The 18,164-nt window shown below is 39.3% G+C and overlaps 1 protein-coding gene across 2 annotated transcripts in view; it reads left to right on the forward strand.

Annotated features, from left to right (window-relative positions):
* adamtsl3 (ADAMTS-like 3) overlaps window positions 1-18,164 on the forward strand; it is a 102,450-nt gene that overhangs the window by 33,252 nt on the left and 51,034 nt on the right. For both annotated transcript variants that reach the window (XM_079460268.1, XM_079460267.1), the window contains exon 4: window positions 15,339-15,466. In XM_079460268.1, the coding sequence (XP_079316394.1) occupies window positions 15,339-15,466 (128 nt within the window). The remainder of the gene's footprint in view (window positions 1-15,338; window positions 15,467-18,164) is intronic.

An 18,164-nucleotide genomic window follows, 5' to 3' on the forward strand; every position in this document is an offset into this window, starting at 1 on the left:
TTTCCTCATGTGGGAAGTAGAGTGTGTGAGAATGAAACCGTGTGCACAGAGAGTGTCTTAGAGAGCAGGCAGATGTTGTCAGGCAGTAACTTCACCCTTGACCAGATGCGGTTTGAGTTCCAAAGCCAACAGCATTACTAACAAAAGAGGACTTACTGGCCCTTATATCAGCCCTTGAGCCGTAGCCAAAGACCATCCACCAATGACTGTCTACACCTTATTATCCCCATCAAAACTCGGCTGTGGTTGCCATTGACCGTCGCTAAGGTGCAGAAACAAGTGAAGGCCTCATAGCTGAGGCAAAGCCTGAAGTCTTTTAAACAACAATTGTTGTTAAAACCACTCCACTGTTATTCTTGGGTCTTGAACCAAAGTTGTCAAAGGACCATAGAACTCTGGGATGGCAGTGTAATGGTAGACTACATTTTTCTTTTCTGAAACAAATGTAAGCACGTGATCTTTATTTTTGGTGTTGCTAGGGTGTTCTGTGTGGTTACTAGGGTGTTGATAGGTGGGTGATAAAACAGCCCACCAACAAGTGTTCATGACTTCACGTTATACGTATTTACATTGAAAATGTCACGCTTGACGTAGGTCTAAGTACCGAGTCAGTATTAACAAGTTGAACGGCGTTTACAAAAAAGGGAGTTAAACGTGTAAAACAACATTTTGAACTTGGAGGAGAAGATGAGATGGATTGCCTTTACGTATTACGTGAAGTCATGAATGCGTATCGCAGAACAGAGCAAGGCGAGCATTTGTGTTTATAAAGCATATACAATAAATGTTTTCTAGAAAATGGCCGATCGTTTCGCTAGATAAGACCCTTATTCGTCGTCTGGTATCGTTTAAAGCCCTTTGAAGCTGCACTGAAACTGTCATTTTGACCTTCAACCGTTTGGAGTCCATTGAAGTCCACTGTATGGAGAATAGTCTTGGAATGTTTTCATCAAAAACCTTAATTTCATTTCGACTAAAGAAACAAATACATAAACATATTGGATGACAACAGGTGTGAGTAAATAATCATGAAAATGTGTTTAGAAAATTAACCATGTTTTAACTATACCTTGTGTAGTAACTATAATAATATTAATTTACTAGTAGTATACTGGTTCAGCACAGCTTGGAATCAAATTAGAAATCTTTTGTTGTTTATATTTTTTAAGTAAAGTTCATATTTTTAGGCATAGTTTAAAGGCCAACATCATGTAGAAAGTACGCCTAATATCGATGTACTAGTAATACTTGTTCAGGACCCCTTGGAATCAAATTAGCTTGCTTTTGTTTTTTATGAAAGTATACTTTAAGGGGCGTTTTCCCGAACGGGGATTATCTTAAAACAGGACTGGTCCTTGGTTAAATTAGGATACTTAATTCATACTTTACAAAAAAACATGATTGTATCATGTTAAAAAATAAACAATTTCATTTTACTAAGCATACGTAAGTTATGTTTTAAGTATTCCTTATGTAGCAACTATACTAATATTATTTTACTTCTTGTAGTAGTATACTTTTCAATTCTACTGGGACTAAAGGAGCTGTGGTCGCCTGTCTCTACTTTGTCTATGGATTTAAGACTGTAGCTATCACTTTACTAACCAGCTGCAAAAGACCCTTGTTACCCAGAAATCTCTGCTTCGCTCACCTTAGAGGAATAATAACAGGCCCAATGTCCTTGCAGAGTAACTCTTAATGACATCAGGATATCACATCACTTGGGAAATGTAGCCCAATTTTCTGCTTATATTCAATAAATGGCAACAAAGCCGAGGACATGCGCCAGTTGAGGTCATATCATAGCTCGCTGCTGCCGTAAAGCTGTTCTTGGCTCGAGTTTGCACGGGATTGAGCATTTGGCACACAGAAACGTAAAATACAATGGGTGAGAAGCTAATGTATTTGGCCCATGGGATGAGGCCAGCCGGGGACTAAAGGTGACCCTCCCAACCCTGCTGAATGTGATTCTGGGTGACATGTGATAATTGGAGATATTATGTTGCTTTGTAAAAGAGTCGCAGTGGCCAACCTGACAAAGTAACAAACAGCTGCGAGCTCGCTCCGACAGAAAATAACCAGAGCGCAACATTTGTTTCTCATTTCGTCGTTTCAGGGAAGTGAATACAAGTGAAGTTCAAGAGTGAGCTTCGATCAGTCCATCGCTTTGAATTAGAGTTCTGGGTTAGATGGTCTGGCCCAGATGAATGTGAAAATCACATCGAAGGTGGGACCTGGAGTATATCTAGGGGACCGGAATATTGTAGAGAGTTGGAGGTGTGCCACCTAGCGCCACCCTAAATGCCCTGCAATGCCCAAGCAGAGCATCAAAACATTTGTGCACAACGTCAAATTTGGCACAGTTGGTCACATGAATCACTAATACAACTATTGAAAATAAACTAAGCTAATAAGCTTTCCTTCAATTTACTGAATCAGGTGATAGTGCCGTGATCACATGAAGCATACATCTTTTCTGGATGGGTGTAACCATCTGTGTTAAGAATTAAGATACTTTTGCATTAATTACGGCTCACTATCTTCTCACCTATCTCATGACACAATGAATAACCGTGTGTGTTGGCCATTCTTTGTTATAACCGAGGAGCCTTTCAATACGGTGTGCTTTGGAGATCAGCCAAACGATGCGATTTCATCTCTGACCGATCCACCTTGTTGCGAAACTGTGAGGCATTGAACATTAGTTTGCATTAAGATCCGCTGCCAGTTCCCTTTAGATTCAGTAATGATTCAACGATGGATTGTGTTCAGATATCGAATCATTACAGGCATTGCAAAACTTGAGAATTTATGGCGCCATTCAATGTTGCCTCCCAAAGCGCTTTACATCTTTCTTATAAGTATGACGTTTAATACACTAGTAGTCGACATGAAGGATACCTTTCAATTAGATTTCAAACTTGTAATTTGAAAATAAAGTTATGCATACAAACATCGCTTATGAAACAATTTAAGCAAACCGCATGGTACATCGACATCTAGCAGTTGAGCTCGGTATCGCAAACTAAATCCCAAATATTGGAGAGACGAGTTTAGCCAAGTAACGGTTCTTCACGGTTTCTTTTGATTGTTATCGGAAATAATCTACAGGCGCTCTTTTGTTTATGAATGTGTAGCGGAAGTTCAGTTTGGGTCACAAAAGTGCGCATGCGCAGTAACGCTTCTTTAGTTGTCAAGATGTAACCGTCCATGTGGGCATTCCAATAATTTCAGTCAAAACAAATGTTATGCTATACCATAAAATAATAAAGAATTGTATATATATATATATATATACACCCACATCCATCTGTGCCAAACCAACATTTTTGCGACTGTTCTTCAGGCTTTGAGAAACGTCGTTCATAAGAAGTTTCTGAGCGGCGAGTTTTCAGTTCATTTATCTCGGCCAGCGATTCGCGCCAGGTCCACATTCATCTCCTCTCGTTTACATTTTTTCACTCCCTTACAAAATTACAAGAGGATTAATTAGGCACATGGGAATTAGTATCGCTGAACTCTTTCACAGCGAGCGGAGGAAGAGCCAAGCGCTCAGCAAATGTTTGGATCTGCGGGATTAATGATCGCTGAAAATTAGGCTCTCTGCTTGTGGGAGTGCAGCTTTCCTCACAGATACAGGGATTTGTTTGAAAAAGCTGGCCGCTAAATGACTTGTATTCCTGTATGTGAAGGCATTTAGCGGAATTTTGCCTTTCGCTGATGTTTAATGGCCTCCTTTTCCTCGCATGACCCTCTTCCAGCAGGAAAGTCGGACTTGGAGCCAAATGAACTTCGCTCCGGGTGAAATCGATATTGACACTGTGCACGGGTCACTCGCTCTATTCAAAGCAATGCAAGGTAATCCGATGACAATAACAGCTGGTTCTGGGCTGTCCCTTTTACTTAACCTGTATCATCATCACGTTCAAGAATAAATGGATCATTGACTATGAAAATACATATTTGAGAAATTTCCATAAGCAGATGGAGACAGTGAAGCACCAGCTGGTGGTACAGTTGAAAAGTCTCAATGCTTTTTAATACAATCATGGCTATCCTGTTGAAAACTACTGTTGACGATTTTAGGTTTGCACCAGGCATGACTTTCTTTGAAAACCGGCTTCACCAAATAAAACCAAAATTACTTAAAGAGACAGTTCATGCAAAAATTCATTCATTCACCCTCAAGTTGTTCAAATCCTGTATTTGAGGTGTTGTCCTGTGGCACACAAAAGAAGATATTCTGAGAAATGTCTCTGTGGTTATGTGTCCGTACAGTGAAAGTCAATGGGGTTTCTTGTTGTTTGGACTCGAACATTCTTCAAAATCTCTTCTTTTGTAATCTGCGTCTCAACAAATCTCGCAAATATCTCCATTAGAGTTTCAGAAGAGATCTCAGATTTGTCTCGTCTGCACTCAAAAGTCAATATTATTGAAGATCTCAACATGATCTTGAGCGTTTCCCATGAAATTGACCCAAATACAAATTATTTTACCCCTACAATTTCACTGCATTACGGGATAGCGCGAACTAGATCTTTTCTATACTATTTTATTCTAGCCTTTCGGTTTATGAACGAACTGTAGGTGGTCCGTGGGTGTGCCGTCTTTGACCGAGACTACATTTATACAGGACTCAACCTTAAATCTAAGTCATTCATTGGTAGGAATGACGTTCCATAATCAGCAAAGGATGTTGACCCTGAACATTTCCTCTTGACAGATTTACACCAGCAGGAAATGTTCTGGGTCATTCTATGACGCTTGTGTCAGACTGTGTGTGTTCTGAATGTTATTGCTTTGTACTGTTACTGTTCTTTGAGTCCTGTAGAGATGCATTTGGGAGAAACATTATAGGTGGAAAAGCTCAAAAAATCTCTATGAAGAACTGTAAACGTGTTTTCTCACAAACTGTCCTTTTGTGTTGGCACCAGCAGGGCGGCGCAAGATACCCCAGTGCAGTCTTTTGACAGACTTATTACGCACTGTCTCTTGGATAATAAGCATGTCTTCTTTATCCTAAACGCGAGTGTGTGGCTGTAACTGATATCCCAGAGTGAACGTCGAAGAGAAAAATAAATGAGTTCCTTTATGTTTCGTTTTTTTCCACATCGTACTGATCTTGTCCATGATAAAGAGTGATTAGTTTGGAAACGCTCTAGCTTTATTTAACCTTGCGTAGGATAGGAAGAGATCTTTAAATCAAAACAGACCTCCCAGTCTGAATTGTTTGATGAGCGTTCTTGGAGCGGTCTCCTTATTCCTACAGACCAAGATGCGAGGTTTTCTCATTTTCAGCATTTCGTTAAGGCGGCAGTCAAGCTTTTTTGTGGATCCGGTTTCACTGGACGTTGTGATTGGTTTATGTCTGTTCTCACATTTTGATAAACGCAGATCTCTACGGTGTTTCTGCCTCGCTGACGTTTATAGGACAGTTAGCACCTGCTAATGGATACTTACGCTCCAGGAAATTCACGCCGTATTGGAAATTCTTTCCTTCGCAGAGTACGTCACAGCTGTCTCGAATCGCAGCGTTCGGAGCCAAATAGGTCAGAAGAATTAATCTAATCTGTAAATCTCTATTTAACAGACCTCAATTCCCAGAGCTGTCATGGATCACGCTTATTAGCTTCATGGTGAAACTCAGTCATTTTGGAGAAGACGTAAATTGCACCATTAGGACGTCTAACTATACACGAATCCTAATGAGAATTCCTGACTTTGTCAGGGGATTCACGAAAGCGTGGAATGAAAGAACAACCCAAAACATATGGGATTACATTGCAATATTTATTCAGTTGTTGCCCATCAGTACACTCCATACAGATTCTATTTTAAAGCTAAAGTGATTTTGTATTAATGAAAACATATGCAACACACATGGTTTAGTGCCAGTTCAAAGTCAAAAGCAGTTTACCTTATACACACTACACATTCAATCTTCAGGGAATGTGCCGTGCCTCCAAGCAAGAATTGTTTTTTACTTTGATTGATTGATAGCAACTGCATAGCAAAATTCTAACAATTTGAAAACCTTTGCAATTACATAGCAACACTTTGGAAACCACTAAGAGCACCGTACCTTCATAGCCTCATAGGAACCCTCATAGGAAACCTCTAAGAGTGCCGTACCCTCATAGCCTCATAGGAACCCTCATAGGAAACCCTCATAGGAAACCTCTAAGAGTGCCGTACCCTCATAGCCATGTCCTAGCAACCAGACAGAAAACCCTGTTAACCATTGAGATCAACTTAGGAACTGCATAGTACCAGTCTAACAACCAGAACACATTTTACATTACATAGAAACACCTTAAAAACAACACACCCAGAACACTATTGCAACCGCATAGATTTGCCTTGGCAACCACCAGAACCCCCAAGTAACCATCAAAACATCTTTGCAGCTACATAGCAACGCCTCAATCAATACCATGGGAACCATCCACAACACCCTACTTATAATTTAGAACAATCTAGCAACATCGCTGCATTTCAACAATAAGAATGCCTTTTACAGAACAACACACTGACAACCACCCAGAGCACCAATTAGAACACTGTTGTGACCACACAGGCATGTAACCACCCATAACAGCCTAGTAACCATTTAGAACAATGTAGCATATGCACAACAGCAAACAAACAATCAGAAATCCTTTGCAGTTACATAGCTACACCTTGCCAACCACCCAGACCACCATTTGTAACCATATAGCCACGCCCTGGTAACCACCCATGACACCCTAGTACCATTTAGAACAATGTAGCATATGCACAACGGCAAACTAACAATCAGAAATCCTTTGCAGTTACATAGCTACACCTTGCCAACCACCCAGACCACCATTCGTAACCATATAGCCACGCCCTGGTAACCACCCATGACAGCCTAGTAACCATTTAGAACAATGTAGCATATGCACAACGGCAAACTAACAATCAGAAATCCTTTGCAGTTACATTGCTACACCTTGCCAACCACCCAGACCACCATTCGTAACCATATAGCCACGCCCTGGTAACCACCCATGACACCCTAGTAACCATTTAGAAAAATGTAGCATATGCACAACAGCAAACTAACAATCAGAAATCCTTTGCAGTTACATAGCTACACCTTGCCAACCACCCAGACCACCATTCGTAACCATATAGCCACGCCCTGGTAACCACCCATGACACCCTAGTAACCATTTAGAAAAATGTAGCATATGCACAACAGCAAACTAACAATCAGAAATCCTTTGCAGTTACATAGCTACACCTTGCCAACCACCCAGACTACCATTCGTAACCATATAGCCACGCCCTGATAACCACCCAAGACACCCTAGTAACCATTTAGAAGAACCTTGCAACTACATGGTAACATGCAAACCATCACAATACATTTACAGTTACATAGCAACACCTTGGCCCCACCCAGAACACCCCAGGCTCTTGGCAGAAATTCTGCATGTATACCGTTTCTAGAAAGTCTATTTCTGTTGTGTCTTTTGTGGTTGGCTCAACATTGCAGAATTGGCTTTGCACGTAGGTCTACTTTAAAATGAATTTAATAGGCCTAGAGAATACCCAGCTCTCCAATAATGTCACACATTAAGAATGGTATGGTTTTCATGCACTATGGAGTGAAAGTTAATGCAGGCCTAGTGTCATCCAGTTAATATTAAGAGCAAGATGATGTTAATTCATTTTACAGTACAGGCGCTGGTGGTAGCTGGGTGATGACAAAGCAATGAATCAATGTGCCAGTTCTCACATGAAGAGTTCTGTGGTTTTCCTTCACAATGCCCAAACCATGTCTCTATCGCGCGGTCTTGTCTGCAGATACCGTCTGCAAATAGACAAAAATTGTGTTTATTGATAGCACCTATGTTATCCACGTCTTTAGAGATCATTGTCAGTGTTAGCTTGGCCTCACATCTGTGGAAGTGCTTCTGGACCAGTGTTTACATCTTGCAAAGTGGCTTATACAAACATTTGAAAATATACTGAATATTTACATTTTATTGCAAATTTTGTTTTCTTTTAAAGCAGACACGAAGCTTAAAAAAGTAAACTAAACCTATGAAAAGAAAACCGTTGAAAACAAGCAGTGTAACAAAACACTTATGATACTGAGATTGAATTATATGACAATATTATCTCAAATAAAATGCCTTGAAATGCAAAACACTGAATTATTTAAATATTCAATAACTTTTTTATTGTGCATTATATAATTGACAACATTCAAGGTTTAGTTGAACCTTCAGTATATAAATGAATAAAAACTGAATAAATCTGTTACTGATAAATTAAACTATATTAAAATGAATAAAAAAGACTATTAAACTTATAAATATAAAAAAAATAAAAGAAAGGAATTTGGAAGGCTTAAAGACAGTTAAAGCAAAAAGCTCAACCAATAGCATTAACAGACGTCAAATAAAAAAATAACATAATTAATAATACAAGAATATTTTCTTGAATCATGATATTTTGTGCCACACTCTGTGACACCCCTAAAACACGTCGATATTCAGTCTTCAGTACGTTTTCGATCAAATAAATGTATGTTGTTTTACATATGTTTTGATATTTTTAAAAACAGAAAGCGAATCTTCTGCGTTCTACGGTGTTGTACAGAGTTGTCAGAGATGCAGTTTGTGTGAGTAATAGACAGCAAGACGGCTTACTAAAGTCCTGGAAGGTGTTTTATCTCAGTCTCTGCTTCTTTCTCCATCTCCGTGTGTATTTTCAAAGCAAACTGAGAAAACACCTCCAGAGACACACAGATCAGCGTGTCTGATATTTTAGATTTCAACAATCTTTTGTTGACCAGAAGAGAAAGCTGCAGACTACTTCAATGTATCCTCATACAAAATACATCCCTGAACCCAAAGCTTGTGTGCAGCTGCGACAACAACAAGAAGAATTGTGTCGCAAGAGCATTTCCTCGGAATCACCGTAACACACACATCCAAAGGTGAATCAGGATTATTTTACCCCGAACACCTCTAAACATTTGGCTTCACTTCCGTCAGGCCATCAGACAGTCGGCTGGTTGTGTTCAGAGTTCTGGAGACGGACGTGCGTTGGCCAAATGGCTCACTCCTATGACAACTTTGATCTCAGCATCACTCACCGAACGCAATTGTGTTTGTCACAGCTTGTTAGAGTGACCAGCGCTCTGGATGAAATGGCAAAGAAACGTCTGTTTTTAGAAAAACATTTTTTTAAGACGGTGCCTTGTTCGAGTGATCACTCCCGCAGATGAAGAAACGAATTACAGTGGGTCATTAAGTTGGTTTTCTTTTCTTTTTGTGACTTGCTCCCCCTGACTCAAGTCATCTGTATTTCCTTTTTATCAACACAAAAGACGATGCTTTGTTCTCTTTTTCATTCGGTTAAGGAAGACAATGGCCGCATGTTCACATTTGCTCCGTGCTTCACAGAAAATGTATTTTGGCTGAAGGATCAACATCATTACGACAATAAAACCAAGTGAATTGACAGGTTTTCTCTTCTCCAGATCTCTGGACCGTCATGACGCTTGTTTGGAGACTTGAACATTCTCCAAAACATCTTTACAGTGTTTATTGGAAAAACACAACACACACAAAACCACTTACAGATCTTGTTTCTCTTACAATATGTAATACAACGTCAGTAAAGATCTGGTAGAAAAACAAAGCGCTGTGTAAGCCTCAGGAGAGCCATCAGAGGTCAACTGAGTTACGTTTAGGCTCGCAAAAACGCAGCAATCTTTTGTGTTTTGAACGACATGACGACGAACAAATAATGACAGAATTATACTTTCACAAAATGTCATATTCCTCTCACTTCTGCGCTCACGTAGTTTGTGTACAGCAGCCAGGTCACGCAGATGTTAGTGTTGTATAGCGAGCGAGTCCCCGGACGCCACCGTTTTCCGTCCAGAGTTTGACGAGAATCTCATGGACCTGTTGATCTCTCCACCACCCACCCACATCTGGAGCCGGGAGAGATATGATTGATGGCAGTTCCGCTGGTGGTCTGTGGGAGACTTGGATGAGGCCACATCCCGCCGGAGAATGTGTGGCCGATGGGATGCTTATCACCTTCTCACACCCACTCGCTGTCCGACCAGCCACTGGGTGTTTGGCGACTGAGTCTGAAAGAACGCTCGGTCAGAGTCGCTTTGCATATCTGAAAACTTTGCGGTCCCGCGGAACATACTTTCGGACGCCGTTGTGTGAGTTATCGTGGCGGAAATTCTGCTTATCAAATCCAATATTGGCCAAAGAATGAATGGAAAAAACAAAGAAATATTGAAATAAGTTTAAAGCACTAAAATTATAATAATTAACAAAAGGAAAACGAATTAATCTTATATAGCAACATGCAAAATTAACAGATAAATAATGAAGTGACAAAAGCATATAACAAAGTTGGTAAATATTTAACTAAAATAAGGATCTAAAAGTCTTAAAAAATAAGAGCTGATTTAAAATATGAATGCTTACTGTACAGTAGGCTATACATTTCATGAACACGTACATTCCCGGGGCGTCATGACAGGGACCCCTCAACAAACATGACGGCAGTCCACCGCAAACAACTCAAACTCTTTTTAAATAAACATATGTGATGATGATGATGATAGACATTTGAGAAAAGCTACTGTCTGTAAGCATGCGTTTGGTCGTATTCGACAACAGCGTATTCCTGTGAATTGTTTTGGCAGGACAAATTGAAACAAACTGAAGTTAGATTTTTTGAAGCAATTTGGTTTTATCCGAGACAACAATATCGTTCGGACAAATGTGGTTCCGTTTTTCAAATCAGCCTTATTTGTTATGTTTATGTTGAGGACGTTTACTGTGGGAAGAGTCTTGATGAAGATAGACAAGTTATACTGCCTTCAGTCATGTGGCAACGCTCGTGTTTATGAGACCAGAACATATAAACGTCACCACACTGTTGCAATTGCGAATAAGAAACTCAACCCATAACGTTCCATTTTGGGGGGGGGGTGTCAATCAAATATTTATTTATAAAGAATAATTGCGGTTGGTCAATTGTTTTTTATTTTAAATGACTTGAAACCTGTTAACACCAAGGGTGTTAACCATAAAGATATGGATTATAAAGTAAATACTGTATAAATAAAGAAGATGTAAGAGAAAAGTGCCAACCACACCACAGATTTACCAAGAATAATGCGGAGGAATGATATTGTGAGATTAATCCCATACAGTACATACATTCTCAATGGGACATAATGACCCAGTTAGGCTATGACATCAATCTGTTGCTGAGCTAAATCTAGCTGGTGAGACTGCACGGTCAGCTTATGTCTCGATCTCAACAAAGAATGTACAAAAAACACAAATGATATGTGAAAGCAGACAGAGGGGAATTATTAGCCTGGGGGGATGCCAGCACAACACCATCCGACACACAACATGTGCTTGTGATCAGATATGCTTCTCGTTTGAACAGGACGCTCATTTGAAAATAAATACGAGAGAAAAATGAAAAGCTTCCTGCAACTACTTTTACGCTCCATTGAAATGTTTTTTTCTATTACTATATGCAATGTGCACTTTAGACGACTGAATACGTTGTGAATAAATAAAGTTAATTACGCAGTTTAATTAGGACATTACATTTGAGAGAAATCGGAGCCGACTGAAGTTTTTCGCATCTTAAATCCACCGGATTGCTTTTCCATTACTGTAATGAGACGTTCGTGGAAACTAACATGCTTCAGTGCTAATATTCTTGGATTATGTCCTTCCTGAAGTTGGGTAACAGAGTAATCATATGACTCCTAAAATGTATCAATACAGACCAAACTGACCAATCTGTCATGATCCTGAGACGGTCATTTTAAAGAATCGTAGCTTGCTAAAATCCTCTGGGACAGGCAAGACTCTTTTTTGTACATCGGATGGGATTGCATTGGGTTTATTTGAGCACACAGGCAGCAACAGTGGCTTGACCTTTGACATTCAGTTTGGAATCTGTCTGTCTGACAAATGAAATAAACCGCGGACTAAACTTTGAGGTAAATATATAATGTTGGATCATTTTGAATTATTAAAAAATGAGAGAAGCTAACAGTTGTAGAGTTTATTGAATAATGCAAACTTGAATATCATTCTTTTTTGATAGTTTTGGTAGACCACAAGTAACAAACAAATACGATCTGGCTTTCTCTTAAGAAATCTTGGAAGTCTCTCGTCCATCTTGTATCTTGCGTCCAATATCAACTTGTCGTCTCAATGTTGAGAGTTGATAAATCAAGATGGACGAGAAATCGGAAATGTTGGTTTAATATTGCAATGACGATGAATCCGTTTCAAAATCTGAACTTTTTAAAATGCCTTGTAAGGTCAAATGACACTTTCTTCAGTGGAACACAAAAGAAGATATTTTGAGAAACGTGTCAGTGGTTTTGTGTTCATACAATGGACGTCAATGGGGGTCAACGTTATTTGGTTACCAACATTCTGCGAGTTATCGTCTTTTTTGTTCTGCAGAAGAAAGAAAGTCATTCAGGTTAGACGTTGAATAAAGGATAAACTACTCCTTACATCTTACTTCACTCCTAAAAGATCCTCCTATGTCGCTCATTGGATTTTGGAATAAAGCCATTGTTTTACAATCAAGAGTATATTCACTGGAATTGTTTATCGAGCGTATTACACGCCATACAACCTACACAGTTATGATCCCGAGGAAGCAGAGAAATGCTTGAGATGTGGTCTTGAAGAAAGTACATTCTTGCATCCTGCAAGGAAATGATGTAAAATCGAAGCTTTTTTGGCAGGAGGTAGCGGTACAGTGGCCAGGATATTGGACACATCATTTCCAGTGGACCCAGAGCCCCGTCTCTTAGGAAATGTCACTAATATTAATCTCAGAGACAACCGTAAAATTAAATATACAAACACTGCCTTCACCGTTGCTAGGAAATCACATGAAGTCGAAGTCCAAGCTCGGATCACGATGGCTGTCCCTCGTGAAACAATTCATTGTGTTAAGGAAACGGTCTGATAGATTTAGGAGGAGTTTATTGACTATCTGCAGACATTTACTTATTGGCGATATGTTTTATTTTTTGCGTGTATTCTGCAACAGCTTGTACTTGAAAACTAATAGTATAAATAGTAATAAATGGTACTAAAATCATTGAAAAATAAAGATATCATATGCACAGTCAGGAGTTTCCCTACGGTGAGCGCATGATAAACATTTACATATTACTTGTATTTTTTGTAAATCCTGAAATGTTCATGTACAACTGCGTACTGTGCACATATTTCTCTGCCTATGCAACGTTTATACATCAAGCCCCAGGACGTTTAGTTCGTTTTATTTGCGATTATTTACAATGGGCATCCCCCCCCCCCCCCCGCTGTGAAATCTCATAGGTGTAAAATTTCCCTTGAAATAACACCAAATCTTTTCTGATTAGCCGTGATTGTGTTTCTGTTTTATTTTGGAGTGTGAACAGATAAATGTGTCTCATTGCATCTGGTAAGAAGCGAGTGTTGTTTTTCTCACGCTGGTTTTAATCATGCCGATAATAGCGTTAGATTACATTTCCTCTCATGTTTTCACTGTGGATTTCTCATTTAATTCAAACATTTTGTTTGGACATCTGTGTTGAAGGGACTATTGACATACTGCTCATATTCATAGCTATAAAAAACAAATCCTTGTTTTCTTTTTTGTTATAAACCGCCTCAAAAATATATTTTCCCCACCCTACGTAGTGTTTATCATTTTTTTAAGTGGGATTCTAATGAACCGTGAATGTACGCTAACCTCCGGCAATCTAGTCTTCTCCATCGCTGTGAGGATCTACCTGATCAGCCCCCGAAACAATATTGAGGTTTGCCGCCATTCAGGATGCCGTAGACAGGAAGAACAATACAGATTTAAGGCGTGTCATGCGACTGGAAGGTTTATTCTTTAGGGAACGGATCGCTGTTAAATCTGACGTCCCAGCTATTGCAAGCCCACCGCTGCAGGTGTGTTTTCATTGGCTGCTTTCCAGGACCGCCGTCCAACATGTGAAATGAAGAAAGCACCTACACACACATTCATGGAAATAGCTCTTCACGGGCGGAAGAGATGTTACACTTTCCAAATTAAAATGAGCGAGAATTTGTAGAATGCACAAGTGACCTTTCCCACAGAATTACACAGTATTTCTACACAGAAGAAATTGAAGGAAGATCCCAAGACTTAACATCTGAAGTAAACTCGGTTTTAAAACATCAGAGCACAAGGAATATCATTTCTTTTTACGTTCTTGACAGACATGGTCATAAACTATGACTACACAATGACAAGTTGTGTTTCGCTTAAAATGTTCTGTTTCTTTATGAAATTTAACATGCTGAATCAAAAATGTTTTACCATCGACGGTACACACAAATAAAACGACAAATATTTTCACATTACTGTATCATTACTCGTATGCCGAAATTAGAAGGTACCGGCATAACACTGAGCTCACATCAACAGTTTAACGTAACAGTTCCTAAAAATGTGTCGTCCAAAACTTCAGATGTGTTCGTTCGATCGTTTTTGTCTTTTAAGACTCATACTGTTCTCACAAACCAAGTTCCAGATGTAGTCACCCATCATCGCAAACATTTTAGAGTTTTTGTGTATTTGAAATGTACCGATATATATCGGTTTTAATGATATAAGCTCAAACTTTAGCCTACTTGAGGTAAATAGACATGACAACTAGGAAGCATTGTGTAATATATTGAGAAGCAAATGATGATTTTAATACTAAATGAAAGTCTTGGCCACATTGGGATACAGTAGCTGACACTAAATAAAAAGGGCTTGCTGCTCGACTCGAAGTATATTTTACACTGGTATCAACTGGCAGGAGTTTGAGTTGGTAAAATATTTCGGGTAGAGCTAGGAGGCCGGATAATGTTCAAGGTCACGGCTCACTGTGGCGTCAAAGGGGGATTTGCTGGTCTGGAAGGGTGTAAGCCTCAATGGGACGGGTGGGTGGACCAAACATAAATAATACAGGAAAGTGAAGTGTTTTTCCTCGAATGAAATGTTCATTCAGCAGTACGATTTACAACAAAGAGTTTGACCTCGCATGGTAATAACTGACAGGACCTTAGGTTAAAGGGTGATGTTTAACAGCTTATTGATTTATTCTGTATCCATTGTGTATTCATGAGGTATATGCAGTTTTCTACACTCGTCTAGCAACTCTTAACAGTGTACGGTTAAGGAAATGAACCTGTATATTTCGTGCTTTGTTATTGATTTAATCATATATATTTGACATGGTTGCTTTTTGTGTGTTCGTCCTGCAGTCCTCAAGAACGACGCGCTCAGATGAGGACAGGGACACGGGTTGGGATGCCTGGGGCGCGTGGAGCGACTGCTCTCGTACCTGTGGGGGCGGAGCCTCTTATTCTCTACGCAGGTGTCTCAATGGAGGGTGAGCGACGACATGCACACGCAAAAGTACTTGCATGCTCTCATCCCTAAGCTTCTTTATTAAATGCACAGTGGCTCCCAAAAACGACTCGAGGCATTAAACAAGAATCACATTTCTGTTAGAAATAGCACAAGCAGGTTTTTAAAGCAAAACGTTGACAAAAACAAGTTTTCTGTTTCTTTCTGTAGAGAAAAGGGGGGTTATTTGTCTTTTACGTGCAGTTAATCGAGGGCTTGAGTTTTAATAACGTTAGTACATATTTTGATAAATTATGCATGTGCATAATTTACATGATTTTGAATATATTACAGAGGTCTCTTAAAAATGAATCAAAGACAATTTTATGATTCATGGACACAGTAAAATGTGCTTTCTGGGTATAATGTTCCTCTTGAAATGTTAATTGCAAAAGTTTGTTTAACTTTGCTAACATCATTTTATGCTCTTTGAACTTTCTAAACCGTATCCTTAGGTGTTTTTTGTGTTGAGATACTTTTGTTCTGTGTCTTTGTGGCGATAAAAACATTGCTCTGTTTATTTGATATTCCCCACAAGCCCGAGACAGCCAACGGTGATGCTAGTGGTACAGAAATGACACAATTCAACACAGAATCGAATCCATGTTGCTCTCAAATTCTGTCATGAGATAGCTTACAAATTGTATTCATATGCAGGCCTGTGGTCAAATCGTGAACGCTTGCACACATTCAGAATATATTTGGCAGAAGTTTACCCACATTTGTTTTGTCCTTTCACATTATATTTTCTGGTTGTAGGTGATGCATGTAATTTCTACAACACTAGCTCAAATGCAAAACAAAAAACACCCCATTTGCAAAATATGGGAAAATGTTGGTTCCAAACTCATTTAGGGTTGCCAAGTCCACTTTTTTTACACAAAATTGTGCTACTGTTCCTGTGGGCTAAAGATGGACAAATTTTGTTAATTGGTGATCATTCTTATGCTGTGTTCACACCGAACACGAACAATCGTGTTCCACACTCTTTATTAATCACGGGAAAGTTCATTATTTTCGCCTGAATGATGCTATCTGACAAATATTTTCAACCTCTGCGGAAGATGAGATTGATGCACGTTCGCAGCAATCGTGCCAACCCGATTTGCACCGATTTGGCCTTAACACAACAATAGTACATTTTTCATACCTAAAAGCCAGAATGTTTTTTAATGCAGTTTTTATGTATTTATCTATTAATAATTTTTTTTCTAACGTTGTTAATTGTACAACTGTACAACTGTAAATAATAGCCTAAACCACAAAAGAGAAGCATCACTATAAACACTTGGAATTAAAATCGAACTCCAACTGTTTACGTTTATGATTTTGTCTTTTATGCCCATGTTTGTGTATTGTTTTGAACATTATCTGTAGACATCATAAGTACTGAAACCTAGCAATTAATTTAGGTCAGGTAAACTTTATTTACATAGTGCTTTTTACAATTTCAATTGTTACAAAGCAGCTGTACAAGAAAACATTACAACCCAAAACTCCATTGGAGGAGAAAAAACCCTCAGAGGGAAAGCAGGCCTAACCAGGGGATTCCAGTTCCTTCTCTGATAAAAGCTGCAGCCTCTGCACAAGCTCAACAGTGCTGCACAACAAGGCAAAATAATAAATAATTAGATTTAAGATTATCATTAATAATCTAATAGCGGCTGAACTTTTGTAGAGTCGCCACGTCCTTTATCCAGCTCTATCATCACAGCTTTTGTCAGGTCTGGGTATGGACTGCGTCCTGCCCGCTCTGGTAACCTTGGAACAATGAGACAAGACTGGCTGAGAGTAGAGTACTGTTCTGCACTCTTTGATGCAACAAATACATCAGTTGTTATTGGATGTGTCCCTGGTTCCGGTTGATCTAACTAGTACAGCCTAAACCTTCATAATATATATTATGATAGTGTAGTGTATGCAAGATTAAAAAGATGCGTCTTCAGTCTAGATTTAAACTGACAGAGAATTTAAATTAAACAGACACACACTCAAAATAAATCCCCCATATGTTTAATGGACTGTCCCTCTTGCTTGCACAGGAAGCAGTTTTCGCTTCTTTTTGAACTAAAACTGCTCATCCTTTTTTCCGTGGATCCAAACCACCGTAACCTCTGTTCTTCTAGCTGCACGGGAAAAAAACACCCTGTGTACAAAATCAACATTACGTACCCCTTACTTCATGCGGTGATGACGGCGATGACCTCAACAGCGCTGTCGGCATCTCATTACTGATGTAATGCGATGATGCGGTTACCATCACAGCCCTAGTGTGAACCCAGCATAAAGAGGTTCTCAATGAAAACTGATTGTGTTTATGATTACTAACACACAGTGATTGTCAAGAAGAAATGCATAACAGTGACTGTTAAATATGTGTTTATATATAGGAGTGGAGATTTAGATTTTTGTTATTTGAGCTGGGGTTGATGGACTAGTTTTGTAGTTTTAATTGGTCACTGGGCTGGTTTTGTTATGCATATCTGGCAACCTCGGTCAGATGTTGATATAAGTGGTCCAGTTAGCCTCATGCTGCTCGATGCTGTGACTGCACCATACTGTGGACTATTTTTGGAGGCCTCTTAAAAGCGTGAAATAGTCTTTGGAAATAGATTTTTTCCAAGCCTTTGATGTCACGGCTTGTGCACTGCCTTTAGTGTCTTCAGTCAAGAGCTTCTGTC

Source organism: Barbatula barbatula (assembly GCF_947034865.1).
Source record: "Barbatula barbatula genome assembly, chromosome: 1".
In the NCBI taxonomy this organism is placed as follows: domain Eukaryota; kingdom Metazoa; phylum Chordata; class Actinopteri; order Cypriniformes; family Nemacheilidae; genus Barbatula; species Barbatula barbatula.